Source organism: Mercenaria mercenaria, chromosome 17 (genome assembly GCF_021730395.1).
Source record: "Mercenaria mercenaria strain notata chromosome 17, MADL_Memer_1, whole genome shotgun sequence".
Classification (NCBI taxonomy): Eukaryota; Metazoa; Mollusca; class Bivalvia; order Venerida; family Veneridae; genus Mercenaria; species Mercenaria mercenaria.
This window is the reverse complement of record NC_069377.1, coordinates 34,547,734-34,565,257: the sequence shown is the minus strand read 5'-3', so window position 1 is coordinate 34,565,257 and position 17,524 is coordinate 34,547,734. Positions and strand designations below refer to the sequence as shown.

At 34.9% G+C, this 17,524-nt stretch overlaps 1 protein-coding gene and 1 long non-coding RNA gene across 3 annotated transcripts; one reads left to right on the top strand and one right to left on the bottom strand.

Moving 5' to 3' along the window:
• Nucleotides 1-254: 254 nt before the first annotated feature.
• On the top strand, nt 255-4,261 carry LOC128549902 (uncharacterized). 2 transcript variants are annotated; one of them, XR_008367994.1, is made up of 3 exons: nt 255-619; nt 2,994-3,160; nt 3,469-4,261. It is a non-coding gene; the product is annotated as an uncharacterized LOC128549902 (long non-coding RNA). The 2 variants fall into 2 exon arrangements; XR_008367995.1 differs by lacking the exon at nt 255-619 and adding an exon at nt 1,418-1,707.
• Nucleotides 4,262-16,211: 11,950 nt separating this feature from the next.
• LOC123535813 (uncharacterized) lies at nt 16,212-16,994 on the bottom strand. The gene has a single exon (XM_045318564.2). It carries the CDS (start codon nt 16,992-16,994, stop codon nt 16,212-16,214), a length of 783 nt encoding a protein of 260 aa, XP_045174499.2.
• Between the last annotated feature and the right edge of the window lie 530 nt (nt 16,995-17,524).

The following is a 17,524-nucleotide window of genomic DNA, read 5'->3' as shown; positions in this document are numbered from 1 at the left end:
GGCAAAAAGAAAATCATAAAATAATGTATGTTACAATTTTTATGTGATATTAAACATGCTATCTGTCTATTCCTCTCTTTGTGAGCTGACATATTTTTTTATTTTACAATTTCGTTTGAAAAAAAGTTATGATTTATTGATAAGGGTAGGTTTACTTGTAAGTCAAGTTTTCTATGGTTTCTTTGCTACTTGACCTATTACCTAATTCAATTCTAATAATAGAACACACGCAGATGAAAATCATCCTTATAGGCATACAGACACTAAATAGCCTGAGCACCTTTGAAAAAATGGTAGTCGCATAATGGCGGATTCAAATAGTTCTCAGTTTTTTTTGCTGTAAGAAGGATTTTTCCTTGAAATCATTGCTATATATTGGTTGAAATCATATTGCATGCCTATACTTGATATACTGGTAGCATTTGCATGTTGAAAAAAGACTCCAAACTGATTTAACATGTGAAATTTATTCATACACCCCTACCCTAAATTGTGATTGTCATTTCAGTGTAAAAATTACGGTGTGTCCGTTTGACCAGAAATATTTTTCTTGCATCAAACATGACCCCTACTTTTCTTTGGATATTTTTACAGTATAAATGTTATTCTACAAGAAAATGTAAGTTAAAGAAATTTAAAATGGGTCTAGGTGTGTATTGCAGCATTGTGGAAACTTGTCATTTTATATAGAATATATAGTGGTGGCTATTTAGTGTGTTATAACCTATAAGAATTGTCACCCGGTAGAATTACTAAAATTTTCTGTCGTCTGCAAATAAAAAAAAATTTGTAAACATGGCACATCAACCCAGACAATTGATTTTTGAAAGAATTAAGCAAAAAATAAATGATAATTCTATACCGGTGGGGGAAAAAGGGTGTCGGAAATGGCTTGGTTGTACGACAGTGAATAAAAATCCTAGCTATGGAAAAATAACAACAAAACTGCCTGGAGAAACTGTCAGAAAACAATATTATGTGCACAGACTTATGTGTCAGGCCACTAGAAATATTTTAAAAATTCCCGAAGGCCTACACGTGTCGCATATATGCCACTTTTCTCTGTGTGTGAACCCGGAACATTTGAGCATTGAACCCAGTTCATAAATAATGAAAGGCAGAAATGTGGGGACCAATGCTCAGGCATAAGTTTAGGGAGTTTTCTTTCAAGGACTGTATTCTATGGTATACAGTAGTTTACTATTTTTGTATTAATATTTTTGATAAATATAGCACTATTATATACACAACTTTTACAAGGCTTATTTACATTTGTGCGGTTAATATAACTTGTTATATGTGTGCAGTGCCGGCTCAGCTGGCCACAAGGCAGCACAATAATTTTACTTATAACCATCTTTATTTCATCCTAATATCACACTCTATGCATAAGCATGATCTTTTATGTGTGGGGTGCTAGAAAAGTCAGGCTTGGGGTCAGTGAGACCCTTTGAATAGTGTAAATCTGTATGTAATTTGTACCTATACTGGCGTGATGCAAAACGACTGCGTCTTGCTCGCGATATGTACCTAGTAGTTTTACGCAACTTGTCGTAGTACTCTGTTCTTAAAAGGTGTCTGATAACAGAAGAGCCATGTGACAGTTTTACACCATTTACCCTAGCTTTAAGGATAACAGTGTCAGCAAGCCCATGATTTAGTCTTAGAATCTGGCCATGGATACGGCCATGGCAGTTGCGGAGAAATGTAACATTTTTGGGCAAGCATGCATTATAGGATCTGTTCACTGCTTCACATTTCTGTGTAGATGTTAAAAATTTAGTTTTTTCTATGCTTTCTGGACCAAGGAGAACTTCAATACATTTCTGAGTAAAGTCTCATCATCATCAGTCATTTAAGCCTGACATTGTCTGGCATATAGTTTTTGCTTTTCTGTAGTTGCCAGAACAAACCAAGCTGTATTTAGAACATGAGGTACCACAGTAACCTTTGAAACATAGTACTATTGCTGAAATTATATTAGGCATTTTGTGTTTTATTACTTTCAAATTGCTTTTGTTACTTCTTATGTGCACTTGATAGCTCTGAAACACACCTAGATTTAATAGATAGAGCAAATCTGTTTTTTAGATTAGACTTCTGTTTACCACGGAACATTTTGTCACTAAATGGTGCCCGGTTAATTTGCCTTTTTAGAGAATTTGCTAGGTGCCTCACATCTTTCAAGTGCACAGTTTTTAGTTCCTTGACCTTTGTCTACACCAGAATGACCTTTAGAATCTCCATCACCTGTGTGGTGTGAAATCTGAAGATCTTTAGTAATATCCTTAGATACCATTTCATTCCATTTGGCTTCATCACCAATGGATTGGGCCTCATCTAAATTTGCTGTACAGTGGCCTGGATGATTGGGGCACTTTACATTTTTATACCCTTGATTTCTTAATTTAGAAGCAGCTGTACATGCTTTAACACCAACAAATGCACCGATAATTGACTTTCTATGTGTATTATTTTCACAAATAGTTGTTGCGACAATGGTGCCAGCTTGAAAGGGCGTACTTTCGGAGTTAAACAAGGGGTTATTGTAGCAGGGGTCCCCTTCGGTTAAGACTTCTGAGCTATTTGAATTACCACATTTTGCATTTTCCTGTTTAAGTGACTGTCTTACTTCATGCATATTCTGTTTGTTAAGGGTTTCAATGTTTTCACCAACTTTATTTGACAATCTTTGCATACCAGTAACACAGGGTGGAATTATCTCAGCATGGGCCAGTAATCTAGCTGCACCTGTATTACCTATTGGGGTTGTCATTACACCTAACTGGAAGCCAACATTGATTTTAGCAGCTTTTCTACCCCTTCCTTGTTTTTCAACCTCATCATAAAGCTTATAATATTTACTAATATAGCTACATTTTGAGCATTTAAGCCGCTCTTCCCAAGCTAATCCCCATTTACGAGAAGATTCAGCATCAAAATTCAGATTGCCATCACATATGTTTTCACAGTGCAATGCCTTTTTATTTCAGAGTTAAACATTTCCTGTAGCAGCTTAGGACAGTACAGTTTGTGAGTTAACAGATCAGGGTGAGCCTCAGTGTTTCCTGGTGTACTGTACTCATCCGCCAACTTAGGACAGCTGTTTAGTGATCGCAGAGGTGCAACACCCGTTTCAGAGCCATTTACATCATTTAGTGTAAGTAAACCTTCGTTATCATTAACCCTTGACTCAAAAGTCTCTTTTGTAAGTCTAACATACTTTTTTGCAGTAACACTTGTCTGACTAAGTAAAGAAATGTTAGTTTTACCTTCATGATTTACCCCCTTTTTAAATCCGACAAGTCTGTTATGACTTTTACGGGAAAATTTCCGTGGCATCTCACTTGAAGAGCGGCTTATTTCTTAACAAAATGATTATTTACACTAAACCTTTTTTTTTCTATTTTATTTTCTAAATTATATGTGTTAGTAACAAGGCATGCAGAAACTTAACTAACATTTCAGGAGGATTCCTGTGTCTGACAGTACTGAACCTGAGGAATTTCACACATTTTTGAGCAGAGACCAGGTGTGCAGTATCAACACCTTTTTAGTTACATTTTGACATGAATTGTTGGAGAGAACTTGAATACCATGGCCATGAGATATGACTTTAGCTATAGAATGCAAAAATATGCAGTATTGTTGCATTTGTGATGAAAAGAAAGACAATTTTCCCATTTTTTACTGAAAAATAAGCTTTTTTTTAACCAAAAAAAAATTCACTAAACACTAATTTTGTTCTATATTTTATCACAGTTGCATAATTATAAGTTTTTTTTTCAGTGTAGTTGTCTATTCCGCACTTGCTGGTGGTATATTTGATGTAATATTTTACGGGTTTTTTGAAAAAACAGCGTTTAATGACTATATGTGATTCAGCCAAATTTAACGGCTTAAACCGCAGTCTTTGGACAAAATGATGGCTGTACAAAAATAGTGATTTTGAGAAAACTACTGGTTTGTTTGGGCTGAAACTTGTTTTATAAGCTGAATATAGATGAAACTTCACATAGAGAGCAAAAAAGCTGAAAAAAAAAAATTCATATTTCCTTATAGGCATACAGACACTAAATAGCCTGAGCACCTTTGAAAAAATGGTAGTCGCATAATGGCGGATTCAAATAGTTCTCAGTTTTTTTTGCTGTAAGAAGGATTTTTCCTTGAAATCATTGCTATATATTGGTTGAAATCATATTGCATGCCTATACTTGATATACTGGTAGCATTTGCATGTTGAAAAAAGACTCCAAACTGATTTAACATGTGAAATTTATTCATACACCCCTACCCTAAATTGTGATTGTCATTTCAGTGTAAAAATTACGGTGTGTCCGTTTGACCAGAAATATTTTTCTTGCATCAACAATGACCCCTCTTTTCTTTGGATATTTTTACAGTATAAATGTTATTCTACAAGAAAATGTAAGTTAAAGAAATTTAAAATGGGTCTAGGTGTGTATTGCAGCATTGTGAAAACTTGTCATTTTATATAGAATATATAGTGGTGGCTATTTAGTGTGTTATAACCTATAGTAATGTGTCACCGGTAGAATTACTAAGTTTTCTGTCATTCGATGCAATATAAAAAAAAATTGTAAACATGGCACATACAACCCAGAAATGAGTTTTTGAAAGTAATTAAGCAAAAATAAATGATAATTCGTATAACGAGGGGCGCGAAAAACTTGTGTCGGAATTGGCTTGTTGTACGACAGTGAATAAAAATCCTAGCTATGGAAAAATAACTAACAAAACTGCTGGAGAAAACTGTCAGGAAAACAATATTATGTGCACAGGACTTATGTGTCAGGCCACTAGAAATATTTTAAAATTCCCGAAGGCCTACACGTGTCGCATATATGCCACTTTTCTCTGTGTGTGAACCCGGAACATTTGAGCATTGAACCCCAGTTCATAAATATGAAAGGCAGAAATGTGGGGACAATGCTCAGGCCATAAGTTTAGGGAGTTTTCTTTCAAGGACTGTATTCTATGGTATACAGTAGTTTATACTATTTTTGTATAATATTTTTGATAATATAGCACTATTATTACACAACTTTTACAAGGCTTATTTACATTTGTGCGGTTAATATAACTTGTTATATGTGTGCAGTGCCGGCTCAGCTGGCCACAAGGCAGCACAATAATTTTACTTATAACCATCTTTATTTCATCCTAATATCACACTCTATGCATAAGCATGATCCTTTTAGGTGTGGGGTGCTAGAAAAGTCAGGCTTGGGGTCAGTGAGACCTTTGAATAGTGTAAATCTGTATGTTAATTTGTACCTATACTGGCGTGATGCAAAAACGGACTGCGTCTTGCTCGCGATATGTACCTAGTAGTTTTACGCAACTTGTCGTAGTACTCTGTTCTTAAAAGGTGTCTGATAACAGAAGAGCCATGTGACAGTTTTACACCATTTACCCTAGCTTTAGGATAACAGTGTCAGCAAGCCATGATTTAGTCTTAGAATCTGGCCATGGATACGGCCATGGCAGTTGCGGAGAAATGTAACATTTTTGGGCAAGCATGCATTATAGGATCTGTTCACTGCTTCACATTTCTGTGTAGATGTTAAAAATTTAGTTTTTTCTATGCTTTCTGGACCAAGGAGAACTTCAATACATTTCCTGAGTAAAGTTCATCATCATCAGTCATTTTAGCCTGACATTGTCTGGCTATATAGTTTTTTGCTTTTCTGTAGTTGCCAGAACAAACCAAGCTGTATTTAGAAACATGAGGTACACAGTACCTTTGAAACATAGTACTATTGCTGAAATTATATTAGGCATTTTGTGTTTTATTACTTTCAAATTGCTTTTGTACTTCTTATGTGCACTTGATAGCTCTGAAACACACCTAGATTTAATAGATAGAGCAAATCTGTTTTTTTAGATTAGACTTCTGTTTACCACGGAACATTTTGTCACTAAATTGGTGCCCGGTTAATTTGCCTTTTTAGAGAATTTGCTAGGTGCCTCACATCTTTCAAGTGCACAGTTTTAGTTCCTTGACCTTTGTCTACACCAGAATGACCTTTAGAATCTCATCACCTGTGTGGTGTGAAATCTGAAGATTCTTTAGTAATATCCTTAGATACCATTTCATTCCATTTGGCTTCATCACCAATGGATTGGGCCTCATCTAAATTTTGCTGTACAGTGGCCTGGATGATTGGGGCACTTTACATTTTTATACCTTGATTTCTTAATTTAGAAGCAGCTGTACATGCTTTAACACCAACAAATGCACCGATATTGACTTTCTTGTGTATTATTTTCACAAATAGTTGTTGCGACAATGGTGCCAGCTTGAAAGGGCGTACTTTCGGAGTTAAACAAAGGGGTTATTGTAGCAGGGGTCCCTTCGGTTAAGCTTCTGAGCTATTTGAATTACCACATTTTGCATTTTCCTGTTTAAGTGACTGTCTTACTTCTGCATATTTGTTTGTTAAGGGTTTCATGTTTTCACCAACTTTATTTGACAATCTTTGCATACCAGTAACACAGGGTGGAATTATCTCAGCATGGGCCAGTAATCTAGCTGCACCTGTATTACCTATTGGGGTTGTCATTACACCTAAACTGGAAGCCACATTGATTTTAGCAGCTTTTCTACCCCTTCCTTGTTTTTCAACCTCATCATAAAGCTTATAATATTTACTAATATAGCTACATTTTGAGCATTTAAGCCGCTCTTCCAAGCTATCCCATTTACGAGAAGATTCAGCATCAAAATTCAGATTGCCATCACATATGTTTTCACCAGTGCAATGCCTTTTTATTTCAGAGTTAAACATTTCCTGTAGCAGCTTAGGACAGTACAGTTTGTGAGTTAACAGATAGGGTGAGCCTCAGTGTTTCCTGGTTGTACTGTACTCATCCGCCAACTTAGGACAGCTGTTTAGTGATCGCAGAGTGTGCAACACCCGTTCAGAGCCATTTACATCATTTAGTGTAAGTAAACCTTCGTTATCATTAACCTGACTCAAAAGTCTCTTTTGTAAGTCTAACATACTTTTTTGCAGTAACACTTGTCTGACTAAGTAAAGAAATGTTAGTTTTACCTTCATGATTTACCCCTTTTTAAATCCGACAGTCTGTTATGACTTTTACGGGAAAATTTCCGTGGCATCTCACTTGAAGAGCGGCTTATTCTTTAACAAAATGATTATTTCACTAAACCTTTTTTTTTATTTTATTTTCTAAATTATATGTGTTAGTAACAAGGCATGCAGAAACTTAACTAACATTCAGGAGGATTCTGTGTCTGACAGTACTGACCTGAGGAATTTCACACATTTTTGAGCAGAGACCAGGTGTGCAGTATCAACACCTTTTTAGTTACATTTTGACATGAATTGTTGGAGAGAACTTGAATACCATGGCCATGAGATATGACTTTAGCTATAGAATGCAAAAAATATGCAGTATTGTTGCATTTGTGATGAAAAGAAAGACATTTTTTCCCATTTTTTACTGAAAATAAGCTTTTTTTTTAACCAAAAAAATTCACTAAACACTAATTTTGTTCTATATTTTATCACAGTTGCATAATTATAAGTTTTTTCAGTGTAGTTGTCTATTCGCACTTGCTGGTGGTATATTTGATGTAATATTTTACGGGTTTTTTGAAAAAAACAGCGTTTAATGACTATATGTGATTCAGCCAAATTTAACGGCTTAAACCGCAGTCTTTGGACAAAATGATGGCTGTACAAAATAGTGATTTGAGAAAACTACTGGTTTGTTTGGGCTGAAACTTGTTTTATAAGCTGATATAGATGAAACTTCCACTTAGAGAGCAAAAAGCTGAAAAAAAAAATTCATATTTCCTTTATAGGCATACATGACACTAAATAGCCTGAGCACCTTTGAAAAAATGGTAGTCGCATAATGGCGGATTCAAATAGTTCTCAGTTTTTTTTGCTGTAAGAAGGATTTTTCCTTGAAATCATTGCTATATATTGGTTGAAATCATATTGCATGCCTATACTTGATATACTGGTAGCATTTGCATGTTGAAAAAAGACTCCAAACTGATTTAACATGTGAAATTTATTCATACACCCCTACCCTAAATTGTGATTGTCATTTCAGTGTAAAAATTACGGTGTGTCCGTTTGACCAGAAATATTTTTCTTGCATCAAACATGACCCCTTCTTTTCTTTGGATATTTCTACAGTATAAATGTTATTCTACAAGAAAATGTAAGTTAAAGAAATTTAAAATGGGTCTAGGTGTGTATTGCAGCATTGTGAAAACTTGTCATTTTATATAGAATATATAGTGGTGGCTATTTAGTGTGTTATAACCTATACTGTAACGCGTGAATCGCCTGGACAAGGGAACGTTCGTGTATTTTACAACTTCGAAGAGAATATTAAAAAAAAAAAATATGGTAAATTACAATTTGCCTGCATAAAAATTCCTCAAAAAAAAAACGTATTTACAAAGTAAATAAAGGAATCAATAAGCATAGATATGTTGAAATGAACGAAGGAAGTGCCGCTGTTAACTTACTTTTAACCTTTTTGTCTTATTTTCTTTGTTTATAGGTACAGTGATGTAATTTCAGAATGCGCACACTTTTGCAAATTCCTATTTCTATTAGTTTTGTTTGTTTGTTTTTTAGCTCACCTGAGCAATGCTCAGGTGAGTTTTTCTGATCACTCGATGTCCGGCGTCCGTCGTCTGTCTGTCTGTCGTCTGGCGTCTGTCGTCTGTCGTCTGTCAACATTTAGCTTGTGTATGCGATAGAGGCTGTATTTTTCAATTAATCTTCATGAATATTGGTCAGAATGATAACCTTGATGAAATCTAGGCCAAGTTCGAAAATGGGTCATCTAGGGTCAAAAACTAGGTCACTAGGTCAAATCAAAGAAAAACCTTGTGTATGCGATAGAGGCTGTATTTTTCAATTGATCTTCATGAATATTGGTCAGAATGATAACCTTGATGAAATCTAGGCCGAGTTCGAAAATGGGTCATCTCGGGTCAAAAACTAGGTCACTAGGTCAAATCAAAGAAAAACCTTGTGTATGCGATAGAGGCTGTATTTTTCAATTGATCTTCATGAATATTGGTCAGAATGATTGCCTTGATAAAATCTAGGCCGAGTTCGAAATGGGTCATCTCGGGTCAAAAACTAGGTCACTAGGTCAAATCAAAGAAAAACCTTGTGTATGCGATAGAGGCTGTATTTTTCATTTGATCTTCATGAATTTTGGTCAGAATGATTGCCTTGATGAAATCTAGGCCTAGTTAGAAAATGGGTTATCTTGGGTCAAAAACTAGGTCACTAGGTTAAATCAAAGAAAAACCTTGTGTATGCGATAGAGGCTGTATTTTTCATTTGATCTTCATGAATATTGGTCAGAATGATTGCCTTGATGAAATCTAGGCCTAGTTCGAAAATGGGTCATCTCGGGTCAAAAACTAGGTCACTAGGTCAAATCAAAGAAAAACCTTGTGTATGCGATAGAGGCTGTATTTTTCAATTATTCCTCATGAATATTGGTCAGAATGATAACCTTGATGAAATCTAGGCCGAGTTCGAAAATGGGTCATCTGGGGTCAAAAACTAGGTCACTAGGTCAAATCAAAGAAAAACCTTGTGTATGCGATAGAGGCGGTATTTTTCAATTGATCTTCATGAATTTTTGTCAGAATGATTGCCTTGATGAAATCTAGGCCAAGTTCGAAAATGGGTCATCTGGGGTCAAAAACTAGGTCACTAGGTCAGATCAAGGAAAAACATTGTGTATGCAATAGAGGCTGTATTTTTCAATTATTCCTCATGAAATTTAGCCAGAATGATTACCTTGATAAAATCGAGGCCGAGTTCGAAAATGGGTCATCTGGGGTCAAAAACTAGGTCACTAGGTCAAATCGAAGAAAAACATTGTGTAGGCAATAGAGGATGTAGTTTTCAATTGATATTCATGAAATTTGGTCAGAGTGATTGGCTTGATGAAATCTAGGTCGAGTTTGAATATGGGTTATCTGAGGTCAAAAACTAGGTCACTAGGTCAAATTAAAGAAAAATCTTGTGTATGCGATAGAGACTGTTTTTTTCAATTGATTTTTATGAAATTTGGTCAGGATGATTGCCTTAATGAAATCTAGGTCGAATTTGAATATGGGTCATCTGAGGTCAAAAACTAGGTCACTTGGTCAAATCAAAGAAAAAACTTGTGTATGTGATAGAGGCTGTATTTTTCAATTGATCTTCATGAATTTTGGTCAGAATGATTGCCTTGATAAAATCTAGGTCGTGTTTGAACATGGGTCATCTAGGGTCAAAAACTAGGTCATATCTAAGAAAATGCTTGTTTTATCGCAAGAGACCAATTTTTTGGTCCAATCTTAATGAAAATTGGTCAGAATATTTGTTTCCATGAAATCACTAGGTCAAACATGTTTTACACTGTTATGGTGTGTTTCTTAGGTGAGCGACCTAGGGCCATCTTGTCCCTCTTGTTTTATTCTTTTTTCTTTCTTTTTTTTTTTTTTTTTTTTGCTTATGTGTCATATAGCTCTACTCATTGTTTACAGATATACACTGTCAACTAAGGTGTGCAACAGGCTAAAGAGCATTTGGCTGAATTTGTCAGTGACAAGTTAATACTTCTTTAAATGCGGTTAGATCGAAATATCAAAAGCCGTGGAACCATAACTTATCAAAGCATCAGTGACTTTAAAATAGAATTCCTTGTTGAATTTATATGTTCATTGATCTTATATGACTAGTCAGTTGCTCTGGTTTTATTATATCTTGTTACTTGTTTCTTTTTTGTTTTCTTTTTTGTTTTTAATTTAATAGATAGTTTTTGTATTGTCCATTCCTGACCAAAAAAAAAAAAAAAAAAAACATTTTCATTGAAATATTTTCTACACTTTGGCAGTGGGTTATTATGCTTGCTAAATTTCTTGTAATATTAGATTTGAACTAGACACTGACATACTCCTAGTAACCTTACAGTGCAACGGGGACTTCAAGTTTATCGTTCGTCCGAAAAAAAAATGAATTCTATGATATTCAAAAGTATATAAGAAAGATTCATGCTTTGTGAATAGGGGCAATATAGATTATTTATGTTATATCATTCTTTTCTTGGACAAAATTTTTGGTTGTTTTTGGCAAGGGAAACAGTAAATTGCTGTGTATAATCTGCATTCTGAAATCTATAATGTAGGTGACTAAGGTCCATAAAACTTCATCAGTAAATAGAAAACACTCATTACATTACATGATAATAAAAATAATGGTTTCTGTGAACCACAACTTTGAAATAATTTCAACATTTCCTCATTTCCCAACAAACTGCATTTCTGTGACACTTCATACACACGCTCCTGCATATAAGAACTTTTCACAGGAGGTGACCTTAGTTAGTGAAATAATTACTTTAATTTTGTATGTAAAGGGACCACCTACTCGCAATGTTAATGTCATTGCAGGTAGAGGATTTGTATTGCATTTGTATGGTAAAACTTTTCTATCATGTTTATTCTTCATGTTTTAAACAGTTTATAACATATATTGTTTTATGTGCTAATGTTGATAACTTGTAGCCAGTCAGACTAATAAAGTAATGATTAGGTGACTTCTCATATTGCAATAAATGTACTTCAGACACAACAGTTGGCGGCGTCTTTGATGCTTGCATCAATGGATTTCCTTGTTGTTAATATGAATAGAGTTATTAGCTACAGTGTGTACATCTACTTCTACAAAATTTGGATGAAACATTTGCATTTCTGTTAAGAGACCTTATGTCAGAATGGACAAAGAGGTCTTTAAGATTTTCAGGTAATAAAACCCTCGAAAATAAGCAATTATTAACCTTAAGACTGTTAAAAGAATACAAACCTTATATTAATGACGTTCAAATTAGTTTACCCTCCTTAAGGTGTAAATATATTAGTATACCGTCTGACTAAACCAAAATATTCGTGATTATTAATGTCATTTGTTCTTTCTTCACGTCTTATCACGTCTTGCTATTTATGCTTTAAGGAAAGGTGAGGTATAACAAGCTACGGTGTATCAATTACTTGTAATTTGAGAGCGTTGCTTTTCCCTATCAAACTCACTATCAGCATACTGGTAACACAGTCAGATTATGGTTTCTGGTAGATTTACTTCTCCCATTTTCACCGACAAAGTAAACCTGCTTTTTAACATAAAATTTGACAAGAGAATACATCATTAATATGAGAAAAATAGAAACACTTTAAGCCCATTCAATACTAGAAAATACACTTAACCGAACAGCCTCTAAACTAGAGTAAAAGTTCCGTTTAGAAGGTAACATTAATAGTTATATAAGCAAGGGTGATAACTCATTTTGTTGAGGTACTGTATGAAACAACATCATTAAAATTGTATGGACATATGCTACCAAATAGAGTATAATCTGGTAGTCGTGATACCAGGCAAAACTTCTGATTGCATGTATAATTGTTTGGTTTTTTTCAGGGGTAATTTTGTGTTGATAAATGGATGTTCGGTCTGGAAAAAGGTTCGGTTCTTGAATTGATGGGTTCCGATTTCCGTTGAAATAAGGAGGCAAAATTTCGGAACTGCAAAATTAGTTTAGGTTGGACGGGTTTCCGGTGTTCTAGGGTTCCGGTTTAGAGGGGGATTCACAAAATTCAGATGACTTTAATATTTATTTAGTTTTCAAAATTCGAAAAAACTGAGAATATTTGTATAGCATAAAACATAACATACAAATCCAGTGACAATCAGTCATTTTGATAATTAAATGTCAAACTCATACCCGACATGTCCTTTGCATACGGTCATGATAACACAGAAATGTACTGAAATGTGCAATGTTTGTGTGCAAGTTTATACAACTGTCATGCAAAACTCATTATTTAAGAAATCTTAAATGTTTCCCTGAATAATTGTTAACTGTTATTATTGCAAGGTCTGGAGAAGTACGACAAAAAATACCAAAAATATCTAAAATTTTCGACGATTATTTAACTTTGCTCGCTAACACCAGTTGACACGCCCATGTACTTTGTTCACCTTAGTACCAATTAAAGTTTTATACAATTTTTATAAACTTCGCTCGTTTACACTATTTGACACGCCCCTGTGCTTTATTCGCTTAAGTAACCAATACAGTTCTCGATGATTTTTAAACTTTGCTCGTTTATACCATCTGACACGCCCTAGTGTTTTGTTCACTTAAGTACCCGTTAAAGTTTTCGACGTTCGTTCACATGACTTGACACGCCCTTGTATTCACCTAGTAAGCATTTATGTCTATTCTTTGCCTTGATATCGTATTTTGGTTTTGACTGAACTGTTGTTTATGTAAGCATCAATTGTAACCTGCCTGTTCATATTGGCTTACAATAATGATTATTATAAATATTTTAAAGTTGAATATTTCTTTAACTGGCAATACATACTTGAAGAGTATAATGTTTTTGTAAATGCAATGGCTGGTGCATAATATCTGAACCATTTATGAGCGTAACTATGGAAACTAGACATGAATATTATACTGGTGAAACACCAGATCTGTCTGAAACATGAATAAACATACAATAATACTCTTTAGTAGTCAGTTTTGAGGACTAACGAAACATTGACGTCATTTTCATTTTTTATACAATTCGGACCAAAGGTGCGATTAAGGAGCTACGTTAAAATTACAATCCTTGATATAGAATTTTGTCGCAACGCACGGGAAACAAGTTTTCTAGAGCTTTATATCTGATATTCAATTAATTATGTAGGAAGAAACAAAAATAACAGACTGTTCTTTGAACTGCTTTGAAAATAAACAAATGGTTAAAAAAGTACTAAGTTGATTAACTTTCACAGACACAAACTCCGAGCAGCGATCATCTCCCCTAGCGCTACATTACTCACTTCCGTCTCTATTACCATGTGACAATAAAAATCACTAAAAAGTCTTGATCGTTGAAAAGAAATTCAAATATCATTTTCTTATTTTCGTTTTTTACATAAAAAATTAAAGATATCTTTGTCCATTCTGACATAGTGTCTTTTAACAGAAATATGAATGTTTCATCTAGATTTTTATGGAAGTAGATGTACACACTGTAGCTCTTTTATTGAAAGCAGTTCTGTAAGTAATATTCCTATCAACAAGTGTCTTTTTAACTATAACACTGAATTTTCTACTAAAATATCATATATCTTGTTTCATGCAATAAATTTAAAGAAAAGTGTGTTGGTCTAAGTAAACAATAGTTATTAAAACCCATGAGGAGCCGACAATTTTCCGATCCGTTGTTTGCTGGGAACCTTTAAGCACATTTTGATATAAACGATAATTGCATAAATGACTGTAGAAATTGTGTAAAGTACTTTGGAACGTTTGTTAAGAGAATCGTTTTGGATTAATGAACACTTTAACTCCAAATGGTTTGAATTGAAACGTGTTATATTACATATAATGTTGACGTCATTTATACATGTTGATGTAAAATATATTTATAATATTATGTATATTTTCTTTTCCCATATTATGATTATATTATAGCTACATATCTGAGGAATTTTGCACCACTTACGTTGGTCCAAATTGTGTACATGTATATTATATTTAGTTGCTTTACTGCAATCTATATGAGTTTTTTTTTCAAATTACCAGTATTATATGATATAGTTTTCGTTCTGCATTTATATCATGTTAGTATAACGCTACCGTTAAACGGACGTTATGTCATTTGTTATTTAAGAACAAATGCACAAATAATTTCACACGGGCTGCGCCCTCGTGAAATTATTACGCCCGACGTATAACCGCCCAATGTGCATAAATTGTGTTAAAGCACACTTTTGCTATAAATTATTTCCATTCGAATATGTACTTAATCTAAAACAGTAGATAAAATATAGAAGCGCTCTTTCTTGGTCGCAACAAAAACTTTGACGTCACCGCACGTTAACGTGACGTCATTCTATGGTAAGAGTGTTTTAACAGAGACAAGCATATTAGAATTCATTTTAAGCGTTGTTAGTGTTCTAAAGAAGACGTTTATTTGCCGAAAGTGTTTTTTTTATCTTTAATTTATAAATTCAATGTTCTACAGAGACTGTAATGTAACTGTGCATTCTGAATCTACAAATTGCTCAATATAACTTTGCCATTAACAGATTGATGACTAATTCAACATTTGTCATTCTACGTAAAAGTTTCAGATTTAAACGTTGGTGAATACGGACCCAGAAAACAAAAACAGTAACACTATTTGAATTATTTCCCATTAGTAAATGTACTTAAAACTCTAGAAAATATCATTGTGAGGAGAAGTTAACAGCAGTATCTAAAAACTCAACTTTTGAACAGAATACATCTTGGCTACCTTTAACCGAATCATTTCCTCCGGCAAGGGGATGACCTTGTCCACATGGCGTCCGTTATGCGTGCGTGCGTGCGTGCGTGCGTGCGAGCGAGCGTGCGTGTGCGCGTGCGTGTGTGTGTTCGGGTTTAACGTCTTTTTCAACAATTTTTCAGTCATATGAACGACGGTGTCTATTTGTAGCAGTGAGCACAATGCCCATCTTTATAGTGCTGCCTCACTGGAATATCACGCCATAGTCACATGTCATGATACCCAACCCAGTCACATTATACTGACACCGGACCGAATAGTCCTATTACTATCCTCTCCTCATAATGCTGAGCGCCAAGCGAGGAAGCTACTAGTACCATTGTTTACGCCTTTGTTATGACGCGACCAGAGATCGAACCCACGACCTCCCGCGGACGCTCTACCACTAGGCTACTGAGGCGGTTACTTACGTATCATTACTCCCGAACTGTAAAAGTGGTGTGGTTCATATGTTATGTTTGTCCAGAATAAGATATTAAAGGAATCAAGATGCAACTTCACACATGATACAGGACATTGCAATGTGCAGAAACCTTAAATATTTCGCCTGTCTTACAAAATTATTACCCTTTTGGTCCAACATTGCTGTTTCTGATAACTAACATTCTTGTACGGTCCGTATTTTATACAATGTCTTCAACAGTAATAGACTATTAGAAAAAAAAATTGTACATTGAAAAATGTTTCTATACGGAGGGGTTCTCAGAGTACTGATGTACTCGTATCCAGATGTCAATTTTACATATTTATTATTATATTTAAAGTTTTATTATTCTTTCTTTCGCATTGTTTTTCACTAAACGTGTCAAAGGTCGGGTCTCTCTTCCAACGGATGAACAGTAGATCTTCCAGTTATCGAACAAACGGGTTTCCGTGCACTTTCTAGCATCTTCTTAAATTCTTTCTTAAACAACGTTCCGGTCATAAAGTAAAGAAAAAAGTTGAAACTAAAATTGCTCCACACTAAGCATTTCATCAATACGGACACCAGCTGGTACTTGGCAAGAGTATGCCCGCTGACTTCTTGGTGGTATTCGAGACGTACAAAGTAGACACCGTATGGCACAGTTGTGACTATAAAGACGCCACTGAGTACGAAGAACATCTTTTTACTGAAACCATTTCTAGACCTCTGGTAAGCATTTGTTTCGTTACTTCTTTCCATAGCCTGGATTCGCTGAAGAGCTCGCCTGCGTTTGATTAAACATATCCCTACGATTGCATTTCCGGTCACAATAAATGCTATGGGCAACAAGGAGCCTGTTAGAAAAAGCATGACGCTCCATGTGTTGTTGTAGAAATGTGTGTGTTCATCTCGAAGCGAACATGATTTCACATGTCTCATTTTCGTTTCATTTCTGTCTGTCACGTTAACATTTACCTCCGTAAATGTGTAGGCGTAAAGTAAGTTTCCATTATGCAAAGCAACGGATATCAGTAAAGTTACTGAAACAATCAAAGCATTTCGAGATGTCATTTTTGACTTTGCTGTCGTTGGAAACAACGTGAGAAGTGCCCTTTCTATAGTAACTGCCACAATTATCCAACAGGAACTCATACCAGCCGTGTAAATGATCCATTCCGTCATAATGCAACTGACTGCCGATTGCAAGTAAAAGTAAATGCCAAACACATTTCTTAGTATTTCAACAAACGTTCCGAAACATAATACCGTCGTGTCAGTCACCGCTAGAAATAAAAGATACACACATGTTGATTTCTTGCGTAGCTGCTTTCTAGACAAGATTGTCATGTTCAGAATATTTCCAACGACTCCGACAACAATCAAAATAAAAGGCAAAAATCTCCATATCCATGAAGCAATATGACATTCCGTATATCCTGTCTGGTCACATTGTAGAAAAACCAGGCTCTCTTTTTGTCAAGATTGGCATTTTGTTCAGTATGAGATATCGTTCTTCATACCATCTGCTTTACTGCACGTGTCTGGTCACTTCAATGAGCAGTGTTAAGTAATACTTCTACTTTTGTTTGGAAAAACTTTATACCCTTGGTATGCTCTCTGAAATGATATTGTGAAAATTTTTTTAGAAAAAATAGCTACAGTTCATTATATTTGTATCGAGAAATATGCGAGAGCTTTGCAGCGAAAATATT

What these genes read in the sequence shown, in the direction of transcription:
- LOC123535813 (XM_045318564.2), bottom strand. Translation starts at nt 16,994, where the DNA reads ATGACGGAATGGATCATTTACACGGCTGGTATGAGTTCCTGTTGGATA.